The sequence below is a fragment of the Simochromis diagramma genome, unplaced genomic scaffold (genome assembly GCF_900408965.1).
Source record: "Simochromis diagramma unplaced genomic scaffold, fSimDia1.1 OVJJ01000707.1, whole genome shotgun sequence".
NCBI classification, from domain to species: Eukaryota; Metazoa; Chordata; class Actinopteri; order Cichliformes; family Cichlidae; genus Simochromis; species Simochromis diagramma.
The window spans coordinates 152307-168330 of record NW_024387108.1 but is presented as its reverse complement, the minus strand read 5'-3'; the positions used below and the strand labels follow the sequence as shown (position 1 = coordinate 168330).

Sequence of the window (16024 nt, the reverse complement as noted above, 5' to 3'; positions counted from 1 at the left end):
CGATGAATGTGAATATTTCTGTTGAACTCAATATTTATAGCTCCATAGCTGACACGCCTCCAGTACTTGCATAACAGGTTTATGAAATATTGACAGAGCAGCACAGCATAAGTGAGGAAACAGTAAGGAGAAGAAAGATTTGTAGTTACTTAAAGTATGAGAACAACTGTTTTTCACAGAAAACTATATTTCAATTGCCCTTGGCAACTTTTTTGTATAAAACTATATAAACACTTTATAGGTGTTTGTGTAAGTTTATAAAAATTGTGTTTCACACTTTGAATAATAAACCCCTTGCATTACTACCAAGACAAAGACTACATTAGCACTACTTAGTAAGTTGTAGTTCTGAACCATAAATAAATATAAATACCATCAAAGGCCACCTGTGCTGGAGGTGCGCAGGACAAGCCCAGAACACCTCACCCAGGAGGCACCAAGAAGATATTCTGTTCGGATGTCAGTGCAGCAGGATGGATACATTTATTTATATATCTTAAACACTGTAGTTCAGACAGACAACATGTGTCTGACAAATTCATAGGTATAAAAATATCAATCATATTTTCTACTTAAATGATCAAAATTGGTCTCGGTGGGTCAGCCAGAGTTGAATCTGTCCAAAAGAATCAAAGGCTCTGTAAGGAATCAGGAAACCATGTCTGATGGGACAGATACATCATGGATTCAGACCAGATCAGGGCAAGATCCAATTCATCTTTTGTAATTTCCCAGCTCATCCTATCCAAATCATTCATAACAATTTAATTCTTACTGGCACAATTTAGTTGTATTTCTTATAGCATGTTCGCTTTTACTGATAAAAACTTTAGGTTAAAAAAAGAATTGGAAACTCTACTGCATGTTTTAAGATAAAGGTGAAACTATTACTGAACTCTGACTATTAACCCTCTCAAGGCAGACATTGCTGATTTGCAACAGTTAAAAACTAACACCCTGATTACCCCACATACATATTTTATGATTTTTTTTTACTCAGAAGTACCACTGCAGGACTTGGTTGTGCATTAGCAACAAAAAACTTAATTTGAGCCTGAGAGGGTTAACAGTAACTGAGTAAAAGATGTAGGGAACCAATTACTTATCAGTGAAAACTGATGTTGGATCAGATTAGAAATGGTTAAGTTAGGGAACCTTAAAGCAGAGTTTCTGTCAATCGAATTAATGGCAAAAACAATTAAATTCTCTATTAAATAAGCTTAGGTTGCTACATTCTATTAATTTGATTTTTTTAAGATTGTTCTTTAGACAGTACAACAATGAAGAGTAGACAAAGGCAGTGAACTGGAGGTAAATTACATGGTTTACCCAACCATCCAAATTGTTTGATTCAGGTGTTCCAATCTCTTCTTTAGCCACAGATGTATAAAATCAACAACCTACGGATGCAGACTGCTTCTACAAACAATTGTGAAGGAATGGGTCGTTCTCAGAGTGGTACCAGGATAGGATGCCACCTGTGCAAGTCCAGTCTTGAAATTTCCACGTTCCTTAATATTCCACTGTCAACTGTTGGCAGTGGTATTATAACAAAGTGGAAACAATAGGGAATGACAGGAACTAAACCATGAAGTGGTTGGCTACACGAACCTGTTCATTTGTCTAATTATTTTTCTTCCCACTGTGAGGTGTGTCTCTTCTAAGTCCCTGTTTGTGCATGGATTAATCATCAATGTGTCTTTTAGATCCCAACAAGACTGCTCAAAGGAGGGCTACCATTAGTTAATGCTTCAATCTTAATTATGATCAACCTCTCAACATATCTCTCAAACATCCTTGAAAGAGTAGTTGTGAAACAGCTAACAGATCATCTGCAGAGGCTTATTTGAAGAGTTTCAGTCAGGTTTCAGAGCTCAGCACAGCACAGAAACAGCTTTAGTGAAGGTTACAAATGATCTTCTTATGGCCTCTGACAGTGGACTCATCTCTGTGCTTGTCCTGCTAGACCTCAGTGCAGCGTTCGATACTGTCGACCATAATATCCTATTAGAGCGATTAGAACATGCTGTAGGTATTACAGGTACTGCACTGCAGTGGTTTGTATCATATCTATCTAATAGACTCCAGTTTGTGCATGTAAATGGAGAGTCCTCTTCACACACTGAGGTTAATTATGGAGTTCCACAGGGTTCAGTGCTAGGACCAATTCTGTTTACACTATACATGCTTCCCTTAGGCAGCATCATTAGAAGACATAGCATACATTTACACTGCTATGCAGATGACACCCAGCTCTATCTGTCCATGAAGCCAGATAACACACACCAATTAGTTAAACTGCAGGAATGTCTTAAAGACATAAAGACCTAGATGGCCGCTAACTTTCTGCTTCTTAATTCAGATCAAACTGAGGTTATTGTACTCGGCCCTGAAAATCTTAGAAATATGGTATCTAACCAGATTCTTACTCTGGATGGCATTACCTTGGCCTCCAGTAACGCTGTGAGGAACCTTGGAGTCATTTTTGACCCGGATATGTCCTTCAGTGCGCATTTTAAACAAATATTTAGGACTGCTGTCTTCCATTTGTGCAACATCTCTCAAATTTGAAACATCTTTTTTTAGAATGATGCTGAAAAATGTGTCCATGCATTGTTAAAGAAAGTACATTTGTGGGTTGAACAGTTTAATTATGTGGGTTATGCCTAAGACAACTTGTCCAATCGTCTGTGCCAATGTGAACAGCTTATTCTGCTACTGAATCTTGTTATGTGTCATTTATCGGATTGGATGATTGAAGTCTGTATTGGCAGTTTAACAATTTATTCACTTAACAAACAGGGAACTTTGTAGAATTTTGACTAATCATCACCGCAACAGCCTGGCACCTCCTCCTCCTCACAAGAGGATGAGGATAAATGTCTATGTATTTAGTGCTAAGTTGATGTATCGTGGAGTGGTGTTCCCTGGAGGAGAGGGAGAAGGAAGGTGACACAGCAAATGAAAGAGTGTGGCCTGCACCTAAGTAATCCGGAGACAGAGGAGTGCATGAGCGCATGAGTACTTAAGTATGCTGCCTTACAGGAAAGGTGAGCCTAACATTCACACACACACAAACCCAATTGTAAGAGACAAAGAGAAAGAGAAAGGATAGCAAACCACAATGGAGATCAGGATATACCAAGGAACATAACATGCAACCTCAAATAAATAAAAAGAAGAATATTCTAGTATATACTAAAATATCTGGGATAGAATTTTCACACAGGGAATGTGATGGAATGAAGACAGCAAAGCAAACTGAGTCTTTTCATAATCGTACTAGTGCATTTCATAACAGTACAATATCATGAAAAGGTTCTTTGTTCTGATAATTTCATGAACTTTCCTATATTCTTATTCACTTCAGTCTTTTACATTTTAAGTTTTATTCCCAAATTCTCTGCAGGGTTTGGATTCAGCTAGCATAAATAATCAGCAGGACATGAGACTCCAGCACATCACACAATTTATTTTTGCTCGTGACCTCTTCAGTTTGTCTGGTTTGGGTGTTAGTGGATGAAAATCAAATGTTTCTGACGAATTCTCCACCACAAAGATGACACAACTGAATGTTAAAAACGTTATATATAGCTTCACACATGACACACCTCCAGCATTTGCATAACAGGTTATTAAAACAGACAAAGATCGGCACAGCTTACAGACGCCACACAGCTCGTCTTCTTCACTTTGCTAAACTGGACTGAAGGACTGAAGGACTATGTCTTCTAGTGGGTGAAAATGTTCTGTAAATAGAATTTTAGTTGTTTTGCTGAAATTAAAAGAACTGCATAGCAAATGGGAAAATGAACCATGTGACTTATTGTTTTCACAGAAAGGAAGATTGTAGTTGTTATCCTGGGAAGAGATGAAGTCTTGAAGAAAGCTCTAATAACCAACATCCTGGGAAAAGATTTATCCAAACTAGATAAAAGACAAGCTTTGAAAAAGATTGAGATCTATGTAAATGATATATATGAAGTCATGTTTACGCCAGACTTGTATGCAGAATTTAAGGACATACAAGACTTGTTGTGTATTAATCGATATCCTGACATGTGTCTGCTGGTGGTAGAACATGGCTTTTCACCAGACGATGTTCGGAAGCAGATAGAACATCTGAGCAATAAGACTGAAAAACCTGCAGAAGAGTTTACGGTTCTGCTTCCACTGAGTTATAAACCCACAGATTACTCGTTCATATCCTGCACCATGGAACAGGTTTTCAGTGAGCTCGACAGACTGGCTGAAGGCAGAAATCTGATGCTAACTAAAACAAAGTAAGGATGAAAAATAACATAATGCTTTATGGTATTTTTTCATGTATTTGTGGGGGAAGGTTGCTATGCTACTAAAACACAGGTATTATGGCTTAATTTGAACATTAGGTCCACAGGTAATCCTGTTGTGGTGAAGGCGTGTTCCCGGGCTCAGCTGCAGGGGAGGGTGGTGCAGTGCACTCAAGGGACAGTGTTGGTTGGAGGATCAGGTGGACATGATTGAACTAATGAGGTTTCACCCTTTTTATAGTGAGATCAGAGATCAGAGACGGGAGAGTGCGCAGACAGCTGGAAAGCCAGCGGATGTGTGTGCCGAACCAGGAAAACAGCCTATAAGTGAAAAATCAATCAAAACCATTAAACAACCACAGGAACAGAGTGTCGGGTCACGGTCCTTTGTACCTCTTCCACGTTTGTCAGCACCACGCACTGTGATGGCAATGCCAGGTAAACCACAATCTATACAGTGTCTTTCAGACTTGTTCAGACTGGTATCAGTTGGAAGTTCATTATTCAAAACTATGTCGATGTTTCTGAAATTCATTACAGGAATCAATACAACACAACACTTCCATACAGGAAAGCGTACCAGCAACAAAGTGAACTTTGTTCTCCTGGGAATGTCTGGGACTGGAAAGAGTGCGAGTGGAAACACCATCCTTGGAAAGCCAGTCTTCTTCTCTAGACCCAGTTCACAGCCCGTCACCAAAGATTGTGAGATAGCAGAAACAGAGATAAATGGCAAACATGTGCGTGTGATAGATACTCCAGACATGTTTGATGATGACATTGAAGAACCAGTTAAGAACAAATATCTAAAACAGTGCAAAGAGCTCTGTGAGTCACACCCTTGTGTGTATGTACTTGTGATGCATATAAGCAGATTTACAGATGGTGAGAGAAACATCCTGAAAAAACTGGAAAAAGCTTTTGGGAGGAATGTTAAAGAACAAACTATCATCCTGTTCACTAAATCAGATGATTTGCATCGTTCTGGAAAAACGCTGACTGATTTTCTGCATAGTTGCCAACCTGATCTGAAGGAACTGATTCAACAGTTGGGCAACAGGTGTGTTCTCTTTGAGAATAACAGATCAGGTTCAGCTCAGGTGGAAAAGCTGCTGGACACAGTGATCATGGTGTTAGAAAAACAGCAGAAGTTATAATGTCATGTGTCAGATCATTTTCAGTGTAAAGATATGAAAAATTATAAAAACTGGGTTTTCCTCTATATTTCCTCTATATGTATTATTCAAGGGTCTACCTGAAACTATAAAGTGCCTTGAGGCACCTGATGCTGTGATTTGGAGCTGTATATATAAAACTGAGTTGAACTAAATTAAATTGAAAAAGGTTTGAGCATGACATTATTTGATGTATTAAACCAGTAGATCTTATAAATCTCATAAATCTTATAATTTTCATTTTTAGGCTTTATTTCACTTTTTTCCTACAAATCAGCAAATGAAGGAGTGATGGATTTAAAAATTATGTTGGGATTTTTGTAATTGTTGTTTGTGAATCTTGGTCAGATTAATCAAGCTCATAAAGTTTAACAGCAACAAATTATCGCTGAATTCAATAAAAGTTATCAAGTGCATCTGGTGTCTCTTTGGATAAACAGATCATTGTTAGATCCTTAGTTGTTTTGTTTGGTCACTGTAAAAACATCTCAGGTATTTATGTTATTATGTAGAAGTGATTGAGCTGCAGATTTTCCAAGAAACCAACTTCCGAAAAGACTCCTGTGATGTCCCATAAATACATAAATATCCATATGTTGGACTTTAAAATGTAATGTGGTGAAAACCTGTTAAAAGTTTAAATTTAAAGAATGTGTATAGAACGGGTACCTTATATTAGACAATGAAAATATAAAATTAACTTAATTTCCCAATGTAAGTACTGCATATTTCACAAACAAATAAGTAATTAAGTAATTATTAATAACAATCTATTCCAGCGTGAGAAAATGCACCCAAACGCATTTTAAAATCATTCTAAATATGATTTATACTCCAACGGCCTTATTCAATGAATCCTTTGATGGCATGAACCCTCAGTTATATCTTTTAGTCGTTTTGTTTCTCATCCATTTATTTATCTGTTAATTTATTTAATTATTTTATTTTATTTCATTTTATGTTGTTGTGTTATATTTTTCTGGAACCAAAACTGTATCCAGGTGCAGTTTCAACAAGCATCACTATTATTGTCGATGTGTCGCCATCTATTGGACATATCATGAATAAGCCAGGATAAAGAACTTTAGTTGTTGCAGCACTATTTTTTTTAAAATTATCATTATTATTTTTTTGCCTGTCCTGTTTGGTTCTTTAGTCATCAGAATTGTTCTCTGAATGCCAATAAAAATATCCAACAAATTTACTTACCAAGTGGATCATCAAGTTGATCCATTTGATCAACGTTTATTTTATTTTATTTTATTTTCAGTTGTTACGAAGCGCAAGGATGAAAGGCCCAAAAGCATAGAAACAGCTGCGTTTTCAAAAATACCCGTGTAGGTGCGGACGTAGCTTAAAAGAGTTAGTACTGCATTTTATTACTACCTGTAATTTATTGCAGATTACTTGTATTTGATTAATTGTTTACTAAATGTTTGAGGTGTGGAATAAACTGCAATGGTTATTGCAAACAAAATATGGGTGTGAGTTCCCAAAAACGTTTGGGAACCACTGTGCTAGATGGTGTGGGGAGCCATAGCCCCGTCCCCCAGGGCATGAAGCAGGCATGGAGGAGATCCAGGCTCCAGACATCCAGAGGCCCCAGAGTGCGAGAACCCACGGAGGACCATCAGAGGGGCAGCCATGCCACCCTCCTGGGAAGAGCTATGGAGAGCCCCAGATGAGGGGTCACTCAGCAGCCACGGAGCAGAGGCCAGAAGTGGCTGCAGTGACATGCCCACAGGCTCTGCCAGCAGCCAGCTGCATGAGGCCTGAGGGCTGGTACCTACCTGAGCGTCCAGCCCCGGACACTAATAGCCACCAATGCACCGAGGCCTGAGGGCATCAGCCACGAGCAGGGGTTGCGGTGAAGGGAGATAAGCCTCCATACTTTGGAGGGCCTGAGATGTTTCCAGAGAGGTGGAGTCTAAGACCCGACCTGACATATAGACACAGGCAAACATGAACACACAGACACAAACGTGCATTCCCACCCTCATGCACACATATACAGATAATCAGCACTCACCCGTAAAGACAGACACAAATGGAAATTGTACACACAATCATACTCCCCAAACATACTCAAGATAATACCCCAGGTCCAGGTACCCTCGCCCACAGAGGGGGAAACTGCACCTGGACCCAGGAGATGTTACCCTTTCCAAGCAGACTGCCGGTGCCCGGCAGCAACAGGGAGACCCCGCATTTCAGACCCCAATCGGACGGCCAGCCCCTTCACCCAGATGTCTAACAGAGAACAGGGGTGTGTGAAAACTCCATACCTCCCTCCTCCCGCTCATGTGTAGTGTTGCTAGGGTTGTTCTAAAGTGCATTTAAAACACAGAAGGTGCTTCCTGGCAGAGAGCAGCAGGTGTTAGCACAGCCCGTCCCGAGAACCCTCAATGTCTACATGCATTTAAAATTGAGAGGTGGGCACCGGCGCCAGAGGTGAGGTTGAATACACAGACCGACCTCTGGACGCTGTACTACGTGCCCATCCCGAAGGCCCTATATGTATGTGTTATGAGAGTGTGAGTAATGTGGATGTCTAAGTTGTGAAATACAAATTAGACACAGGTGGCCAGAAGGGGACAGGGTGGGATGCTTCCCCTGCACCCTAGTGACACACCTGCACCCCAAGGCCCTGCATGTCTGGGCGGGTTTGGTGGAGCGGGAAGAGGGAGGCAGTTGGGATGGCTGAGCCCCCGTGGATCCACTCGCAGCACTATTCAATTCAATTCATTGTAAAGTGCAAAATCACAACAACAGTCACTTTAAGATGCACTATATTGTAGGTCGACCATACAATAATACGTACAGAGAAAAACCCAACAACATATGACCAAGCGCTGTGGCGGCAGTGGGAAAAGAGCTGAATTTTTCTCAGTGTCGAACTCTGTCACTGTCTTTAACTTTCAGGTACACACAGAAAGGTACAGTTGCTTTATGTCAATTTCGTGGAATGGAAATGAGTTATGAGTTGTACAAAAATGCCAGTGTGCCATCATCTACTGAACATTCAATGGATAATCTCTTAAACATCAATCTAATATTCAGCTTAATAATTTTATTCTTAGACTTCTCGATATACAGATTAGAAAAGGTGTTGCATTTGGGTAATTGAATAAACTGTGCTGAATGATGCAATTTACTTAATCAAAAAGGACATTTTTAAGCCTAATCTAAAAAGTAGATTGTGTGTCTTGGAACCCAAACTGGAAACTGGTTGCATATAAGAAGGGCCTGAAAGCTGAATGCTCCGCCTTCCAATTTCAATCGATTGCATGGTGGCAGAAAATGTTGGCTTATGTTATAGAGGCGCAATGTATGAAGATGTTGCCTCCCTAAGATAATGACCAGAGGGGTAACTGGTTTCCTGTTCAACAACTTGTGGTGCTGCAAGAATAGAAAAAGGGACACACGTTGAGCTGAAGTCAGTTTCACAAAAGTAAAACTTTGTCAGAAAAAAGAATTACCCTTATAGCAGTCTTATTGCACATGTGTGGATGTGTTAGATCAGTTGAAGTCTTTGTTGTGGAGTCTGACAGCAGTGGGGAGGAAAGACCTGCGAAATCTCTCCGTCCCACACCGTGGGTGCCGCAGCCACTCAAGGAGCTGCTCAGTGCTGTCAGTCTCCTGCATGGGGTGGGAGATGTTGTCCAACAGGGATGACAGCTTAGCCACCGTTCTCCTGTCACTCACCACCTCCACTGGGTCCAGAGGGCATCCTAGAACAGAGCTGGCCCTTCAGATCGACCTGTTCAGTCTCTTCCTGTCCCCAGCAGAGATGCTGCCGCCCCAGCAGACCACACCGTAAAAGCTGGCTGAGGCCACCACAGAGTCATAGAAGGTCTTCAGGAGTGGACCCTCCACTCCAAAAGACCTGAGTCTCTGCAGCAGGTACAGCCTGCTCTGCCCTCTCCTGTCGAGGGCGTCTGAATTATGAGTCCAGTCCAGTTTGTTGTTCAGATGAACACCAAGGTACCTGTAGCTGTCCACCGCCTCAATGTCCATACCTTGGATGTTCAGTGGTTGCAGTGGGGGATGTTTGTGCCTTTGGAAGTCTACCACCAGCTCCTTGATTTTACTAGTGTTGATCTGGAGGTAGTTCAGCTGGCACCAGTCCACAAAGTCTTGGGTCAGTCCTCTGTACTCCTTGTCGTCCCCATCAGTGATGAGGCCGACTATTGCAGAGTCATCAGAGAACTTCTGCAGGAAGCACTGGGTGGAGTTGTGGGAGAAGTCTGCAGTGTAGATGATGAAGAGGAACGAAGCCAGAACGGTTCCCTGTGGGGCCCCCGTACTGCAGACGACCCTCTCCGACACACAGCCCTGAGTCCTCACATACTGTGGTCGGTCAGTGAGGTAGTCCAGAATCCATGTTGTGAGGTGATGGTCCACTCCTGAGTTCTCCAGCTTGTCCTTCAGGACCGTGGGAAGAATAGTGTTAAAGGCACTGGAGAAATCAAAGAACATGATTCTCACAGTTACAATAGGAGGAAAGGGGGCAGAGAGTGCTATTGACGTGATTATTGACAAAGTTGCCAAAAATGACAACTTCAGGTTTGTTTTAATTTAGCTTTGGAAACTTTAACGACATCCACTGTTTGATGTCATCAAGGCAGCGTAATAAGAGCTGGGGACGGTCTGACCCTGATTTTAAAGGCAGATAAATCTGCAAATCATCAGCAAACCAGTGGAATGAAATGTAACGTGAAAAGATGGAACGCAATGGCAACAAATAGAGTGCGAACAGGGCAGGACCCAAAATAGAACCTGGAGGTACACCGTATTTAAGAGGTGCAATTTTAGAGGTATGGGAGCCCATATTAACTTAAAAAGACCTTATTGACAAGTAGGACCAAAACCACTGGAGGGCAGATCCTTTTAGGCCAGCATGAAATTCTAGCCGTGATAACAGGATGTCATGGTCGACAGTGTCAAAATCTGCTGAGAGGCCAAATAATAAAAGGGCAGCAGGGCTGCCAGAGTCCAGAGTTAAAAGAATATTGTTAAAAATCCTTAAAAGTGCCGTCTCAGTGCTAGGTAGAGATTTAAAACCAGATTTAAATTTTTCAGAGATCTTGTTAAAATAAAGGTGGGCCTGCAGCTGTAAGTAGACCACTTTCTCCAAAACATTAGACAGAAAAGGAAGCTTTGAGATTGGCCTGTAATTAGGCAGAACAGTTGAGTTGAGGTTGGGTTTTGTTAGAAGAGGCTGAACTATTGTTTGTTTAAAGCATGATGGGACGCAGCCTGTAGCAAGGGACATATTAATTAATCTCAGGATAAAAGGCCCAACAGTATTAAAAGTGTTTTTAAGCAAGCTTGGGGGGAGACAATCAGAGGGGCAGTGTGATGATGTTAGGTTACAAACTACCACAGTCGAGTCATTAAGGGAGACAGGATTAAACTGCTCCAAGACAGCTGAGCACATAACAGAAAGACTAGGATCTGAGGCAGCAGTCGACGAGACAAGGGCCCTAATGGACAGAACCTTAATGTTAAAAAATGCGAAAAAATCATCACAAATACTTGGTGAAGAAATGACTCCGGCACTATCACGGACATTAAAAACTGAGGCCTGTGACTGTTTGCTGACACTGCCCTCTGGTGTCCCAGACCTGGTTTGCCAGAGGTGGCCCACACATGGGCCAGCACAAGGCCAGTTGCATGCACCCTGTGGTCCTGTGCTGGCCCATGTGTGCCACCTCTGGCAAACCAGGCCTGGGCCACCAGAGGGCAGTCATTCTTTGTGGTATGTGGGCCATTTGTAAGTGGTGTGCAGCCACGGGCCAGTTGTAGACACACTGCTGGCCCAGAACAATGTGTACCGTAATCAAGCCATGTAATAACATCATGTGCCAGAACATAATAGTGCAACATGACGAAAACTCTGTTCAAACAGTGAATGGACTGATTTGTATATAGTGCTTTTGTTCTCTCCCAGATAACTCAAAGTGCTCTATACAATATGCCACATTCACCCAGTCACACATTTTCTTTTAACTGAGTGCTTCCTAACTACATTCACACACTTGACATGCAGACTGGAGGAGCGAGAGATCAAACCACTAACCTTCTGATCAGCAGGTGACCTGCTCTACCTGCTGAGCTACAGCCACCCAGTGGCAAGGATGAGTAAACCGTTACTAGGTTTTGGATTAAGTGTACACTCACAAACCTTTGAAACCTGCATTTGAAACATTGGCTACCATAGCAGTATAGTATTGCAACATGGCATTTGTGTCTTCTAACTAAAATGGGAAAATAAGTGCCAACATTGCCAGACCTAGCCCTCAAAATAAAATAGGCATTATGCTTGAATCATTTAGTTGCATGTGCTCAGGACAGCAGCACATAAGGGCATTAGTAAACAATAACATTACAGGTCACAGATGGATTTTTCCATTTCAGTGCAGGAACCCAATAATGAAAGAGAATCTTTGGGATGCGAACATGTCATTAATGTATACAAACACACACATGCCTTGTGTTTATGCAAAATATTTCTCCTCAAACTGTGTTTTATTTGTCCCTGCATTATGAATAAAATTAAGTAAATATAATTCAATGAAATATAATATGTCCTGATATTTCTAATAAAGAAAAAGAAAAAACTGAGATTTTGGTTCCATCCGAAGAGACAGCAGCAGGCAGAATTTCATGGTGGGATCTTGAAGTTGAAGCTGAATGAGGCTGATTTTTTAAATGTATTTACAGCCCAATGCAAAGCCACATACTGTAGCTGTTGCAGCAGCATGGTTTTGTCAGAGAAGAGTCCAAGTTCTGAAATGAACTGCCAATTTGAGTTGATTGATATTGATCTTCATATTGATATATTTATATTAATACTTTCCATTCTGTTCTGCATGTTGCCTTCACTTCTCTAAAAGTGGCATCTGTGTCGTGTGTGCCCCCGTTTGCTGCAAGCATGTTGTCCATCTCTTAACAAGCTCCTCCACTTGGTGGAGCTAAATCAATCTTTTCACAGATGTGGAACCTGTTGCCAGCGCTCTGAATGATATGTTGAAGCCCTGACTCAGTTTCACTGGCGTACAGCTGTATGGTCAGGTCTCCAAGCTCACCACCACAAGTGAACAGAAACAGTCATCTGCTTATTTGCTTCTGGGCCAAACAACTCTTTCATAGTTTTTGTCTTCTCTGGTGATTTGACCGACTTGGATGACAGACAGGAACACCTGAGGACCTGGACAGGAGACTTAAATGCATTTAACAATTTATTTGTTGATCAAATACTTGATTTTCCAGAATCCAGAATCCCTGGTGTCTTCCACACTTAGTAAAGTGTGTCACAGTTTTGTTTTTACAATATCTCAGTCACTGATAATGAAGAGGGACAAGATCTACATTTTTTCCCAGCAAGGTGTTTCCACAGCACTCTTGCCCACACCAGTTTTTCCAGTTGTCGCAATTCACAAATCAGGACCTGAATCACAATTCACAACTTCAGTGTAATCTGTGCATGTAAACCTCAATGAATCTGAAAGTATTTCACCATTTTTCATACATGAGATAATTAGACATCATGCAGAAAGAGAGGATTAAAAATCGTTCTTACCTGAGTGAAATGTAGCATTTTTTTGTTTTTATCTTGACTGCTGTCACCGAACAGATGAGAGAGATAAATGTTAAAGCTGTTAACTGCATTGGTTATTTATAGATACACCTCTGACATGCCTGCATTGGTTGGATAACGCCCCCACATAATAGAAACACAGTGCAGCTCAGCTTCAGACACCACACAGAGCTTTGCTGCTTGTCTAAGGGAATGTCTCACGGTAAGTTCACTTGTAGACTTTTCTTTTATTTGCATTAGTTAAAAACCCATTGTTAATGAATAAAATTTAGATATAAGGAAAGATGTTTAATGATTACCTAAACATGAGATACAGTATTACAGACAAATGATTTCATGTTTGTCTAATGAGCTTGGAAAGACGTTTTTCTTTCCAGTCTCCTTAGACGTATAACCTTCTCAGACGAGTTCATGTTTGTTTTCACAGACAACATACATGATTTTTACTGCACAACACTAGGGGAATACTTATCATAGTAACTTACAGTTTACACTGCTAAAGTGTTTGACAAAGCCTTGAAAACTGATATAGCATCTTGTGTAAAGAGTTATCTGTTTTTTTTACCCAAAAGAAAACTTATGAAATATAAATAAATGAAGGTGAAGAGTTCAGAATTCTGCTGCCACTGACATATGAACCTACAGATTACTCCTCCTAATCCTGCACCATGAGCTGCCTGCCCTTCAAACTGGAAAAAAGTGCTAAACAGACAAAATCCAGACCATCAGAGGCAACTAGCAAGAGGTAAAGGTGAAGGTGGAGAGTAGAGAGTGGCTGATTTATAATTACAGTTAACTTCATGTAAATCTGCTTTCAACAGAAGATGCTATTAAATAATTAATTGTTATGAAACAGCAAACAGTTTACTGCTAAGTTAATATGTTCACTGTTACAAAACTTCAGATTTGGCCATAAATCACAAACCACAGCTAGGCTACACACTCACACTGACACAGCAACGAGAGGTAAACCACAATCTCACTCAGCACTTTCCCTTAAAAATGATTTGTGCGGTGGCTTATTTGAACAAACCACTATGCTTCATAGAAACTGATACAAAAACTCTCATTTGTCTATTTTATTCAGGTGGCAAACATAAAGAAAAGCCCTACAGTGACCCTAAGAAGAGTTCAAAAAGTATGAACTGTGCTTATAATGTGCCTAAAATTAAAGAAAGTAAGTGTTTGTTTTAATGTAACTTTCATCTGTTTCTCTTAAATTATCATTATCGTAAATCAATTCAGGAAGACATGCTGGCACCACAGTGAACCTTGTTCTTCTGGGAATGGCTGGGACTGGAAAGAGTGCCAGTGGGAACACCATCCTTGGACAGAAACTCTTTGTTTCTAGACCCAGTTCAAAGCCGGTCACCAAAAAGTGCCAGATGGAAGAAACTGAGAAAGAAGGTGTACACTTATGTGTGATTGATACTCCTGACATCTTTGATGATGACATGAAATCATCAGTTAGGGACAAACATGTGCAAAGGTGCAAACAGCTCTATGAGTCAGGACCCTTTGTGTTTGTACTTGTGATGCATGTGAGCAGATTTACAGATGGTGAGAGAGACATACTGGAAAAGTTAGAAAAAGCTTTTGGGAGGGAAGTTAGAGGACGAACAATCATCCTGTTCACCCGAGGAGACGACCTACAACAGGCAGGGCTGGGGTTGGAGGATTTTTTACATACCTGTCAACCTGATCTGAAGAAAATACTTGAAAAGTGTGGCAACAGGTGTGTTCTCTTTGAGAACCACAGATCAGATTCAGCTCAAGTGGAAAAGCTAATGGACAACGTGATCAGGGTGACAGAAGAAAAGCAAAAATGATGACTTCATTTATCAGATCAGAGCACTAAAATACGTGCCATTTCCTGTCTCAAGTAATAAATATGTTAGAGCATTAGTCTGTTTCTTAAAGTGCTGTATATTGGATTTATAAATAGCTTTATGTGTCTTATTTTACAATGTTCTAAAGTAGCCTACATCCAACCAAGATGCCACGTAGCCTGTTTCCTGCTTCATGTCTTCCTTGTGTTTTCTAGTCTCATTGTTTTCACAGTGTTTCTTTGTATTTTTATGGATTTTGGTTTTCCTTCAATAAAAGATCCCTGTCTGTCTGCATTAGGGTTCTGATTCCACAGTCTAACCTGACAAATGGGATTTTATTTATTTATAATAGTCACACCAGTTTTAAGATGACACATCATAAACGCATATTCGTCTTCCTTTGATGATTGTAGCGTATGTGTCTGTTCACCAACTCCTGTGAGATGCCTTGATCAGATACACTATGATACCAGAATTATCAACAAGCACCGAGAATCCAGTCTGACAAATGAATATTTTAAGATTGTTAACAATATTCTGAATTTCAGTTTCAAGTTAGCTTGAAAATTCAATTATACTTTATGCAGTTCTACCTCTGCTGCTGAGTGGAAATGTAGGTACTAGAACACAAGATACACACCAAGAATACTTCTTCAGACTAACAAATTAATAAAGTTTGATGTGCTTCAAAACTGGAGTTATTCTGTGCGTCGCCAGGTAATGGTAAATGGTAAGTGGCCTGTATTTGTATAGCGCTTTACTAGTCCCTAAGGACCCCAAAGCGCTTTACACAACCAGTCATCCACCCATTCACACACACATTCACACACTGGTGTGCCAGGTGTTTCAACAGACCTCCTTTGACAGTATCAGCTTAAAGCACTTGTTGCTGCTGAGTTTGCATCTTTTGCTGTGAAGTACAGCCAGACTTTGACCGCTCCTCCTTGGGCATTTTTAATCTGTAGCTCTGCTCTAAAAGAACGTACGTACCTGGACCCGCCTACTACACTTGCAAAGGTAAAATGATTGGCTAGAATCCAAAGTGTATGACATCTCAGGGGAAAAAAGCACCGAAATTGTTGTGGTCCTGAGTTGGTGACCCAGTGTTTTTGGTTTTTGTACTTT

The 16024-nt window shown here is 40.7% G+C and overlaps 2 protein-coding genes and 1 pseudogene across 4 annotated transcripts; 2 read left to right on the top strand and 1 right to left on the bottom strand.

Moving 5' to 3' along the window:
* The first annotated feature begins 3587 nt into the window (after window positions 1–3587).
* On the top strand, window positions 3588–5894 carry LOC120743187. Its single transcript, XM_040046761.1, has 4 exons — window positions 3588–3734; window positions 3839–4283; window positions 4534–4730; window positions 4833–5894. Exons 1-4 carry the CDS (start codon window positions 3725–3727, stop codon window positions 5447–5449), a joined length of 1269 nt encoding a protein of 422 aa, XP_039902695.1. The 5' UTR covers window positions 3588–3724; the 3' UTR covers window positions 5450–5894.
* A 6419-nt stretch (window positions 5895–12313) lies between these two features.
* On the bottom strand, window positions 12314–13199 carry LOC120743212 (annotated as a pseudogene).
* Window positions 13177–15193, top strand: LOC120743189 (GTPase IMAP family member 7-like). Of its 3 annotated transcripts, none has more exons than XM_040046764.1 (5): window positions 13188–13272; window positions 13643–13815; window positions 13975–14036; window positions 14158–14208; window positions 14316–15193. In XM_040046764.1, exons 2-5 carry the CDS (start codon window positions 13739–13741, stop codon window positions 14897–14899), a joined length of 774 nt encoding a protein of 257 aa, XP_039902698.1. In that variant the 5' UTR covers window positions 13188–13272; window positions 13643–13738; the 3' UTR covers window positions 14900–15193. The 3 variants fall into 3 exon arrangements, with proteins under 3 accessions (XP_039902701.1, XP_039902698.1, XP_039902700.1); XM_040046766.1 differs by having other exon boundaries at window positions 13214–13272; window positions 13716–13815; XM_040046767.1 differs by lacking the exons at window positions 13643–13815; window positions 13975–14036 and having other exon boundaries at window positions 13177–13272.
* The last annotated feature ends 831 nt before the right edge of the window (window positions 15194–16024 follow it).

Coding starts and splice junctions, on each gene's coding strand:
- LOC120743187 (XM_040046761.1), top strand. Junction 4,284..4,533: donor CTGATGCTAACTAAAACAAA/GTAAGGATGAAA, acceptor CCCTTTTTATAG/TGAGATCAGAGATCAGAGAC. Junction 4,731..4,832: donor CACTGTGATGGCAATGCCAG/GTAAACCACAAT, acceptor AATTCATTACAG/GAATCAATACAACACAACAC.
- LOC120743189 (XM_040046764.1), top strand. CDS start 13,739: ATGAGCTGCCTGCCCTTCAAACTGGAAAAAAGTGCTAAACAGACAAAA. Junction 13,816..13,974: donor TCAGAGGCAACTAGCAAGAG/GTAAAGGTGAAG, acceptor ACAAAACTTCAG/ATTTGGCCATAAATCACAAA. Junction 14,037..14,157: donor CACTGACACAGCAACGAGAG/GTAAACCACAAT, acceptor TATTTTATTCAG/GTGGCAAACATAAAGAAAAG.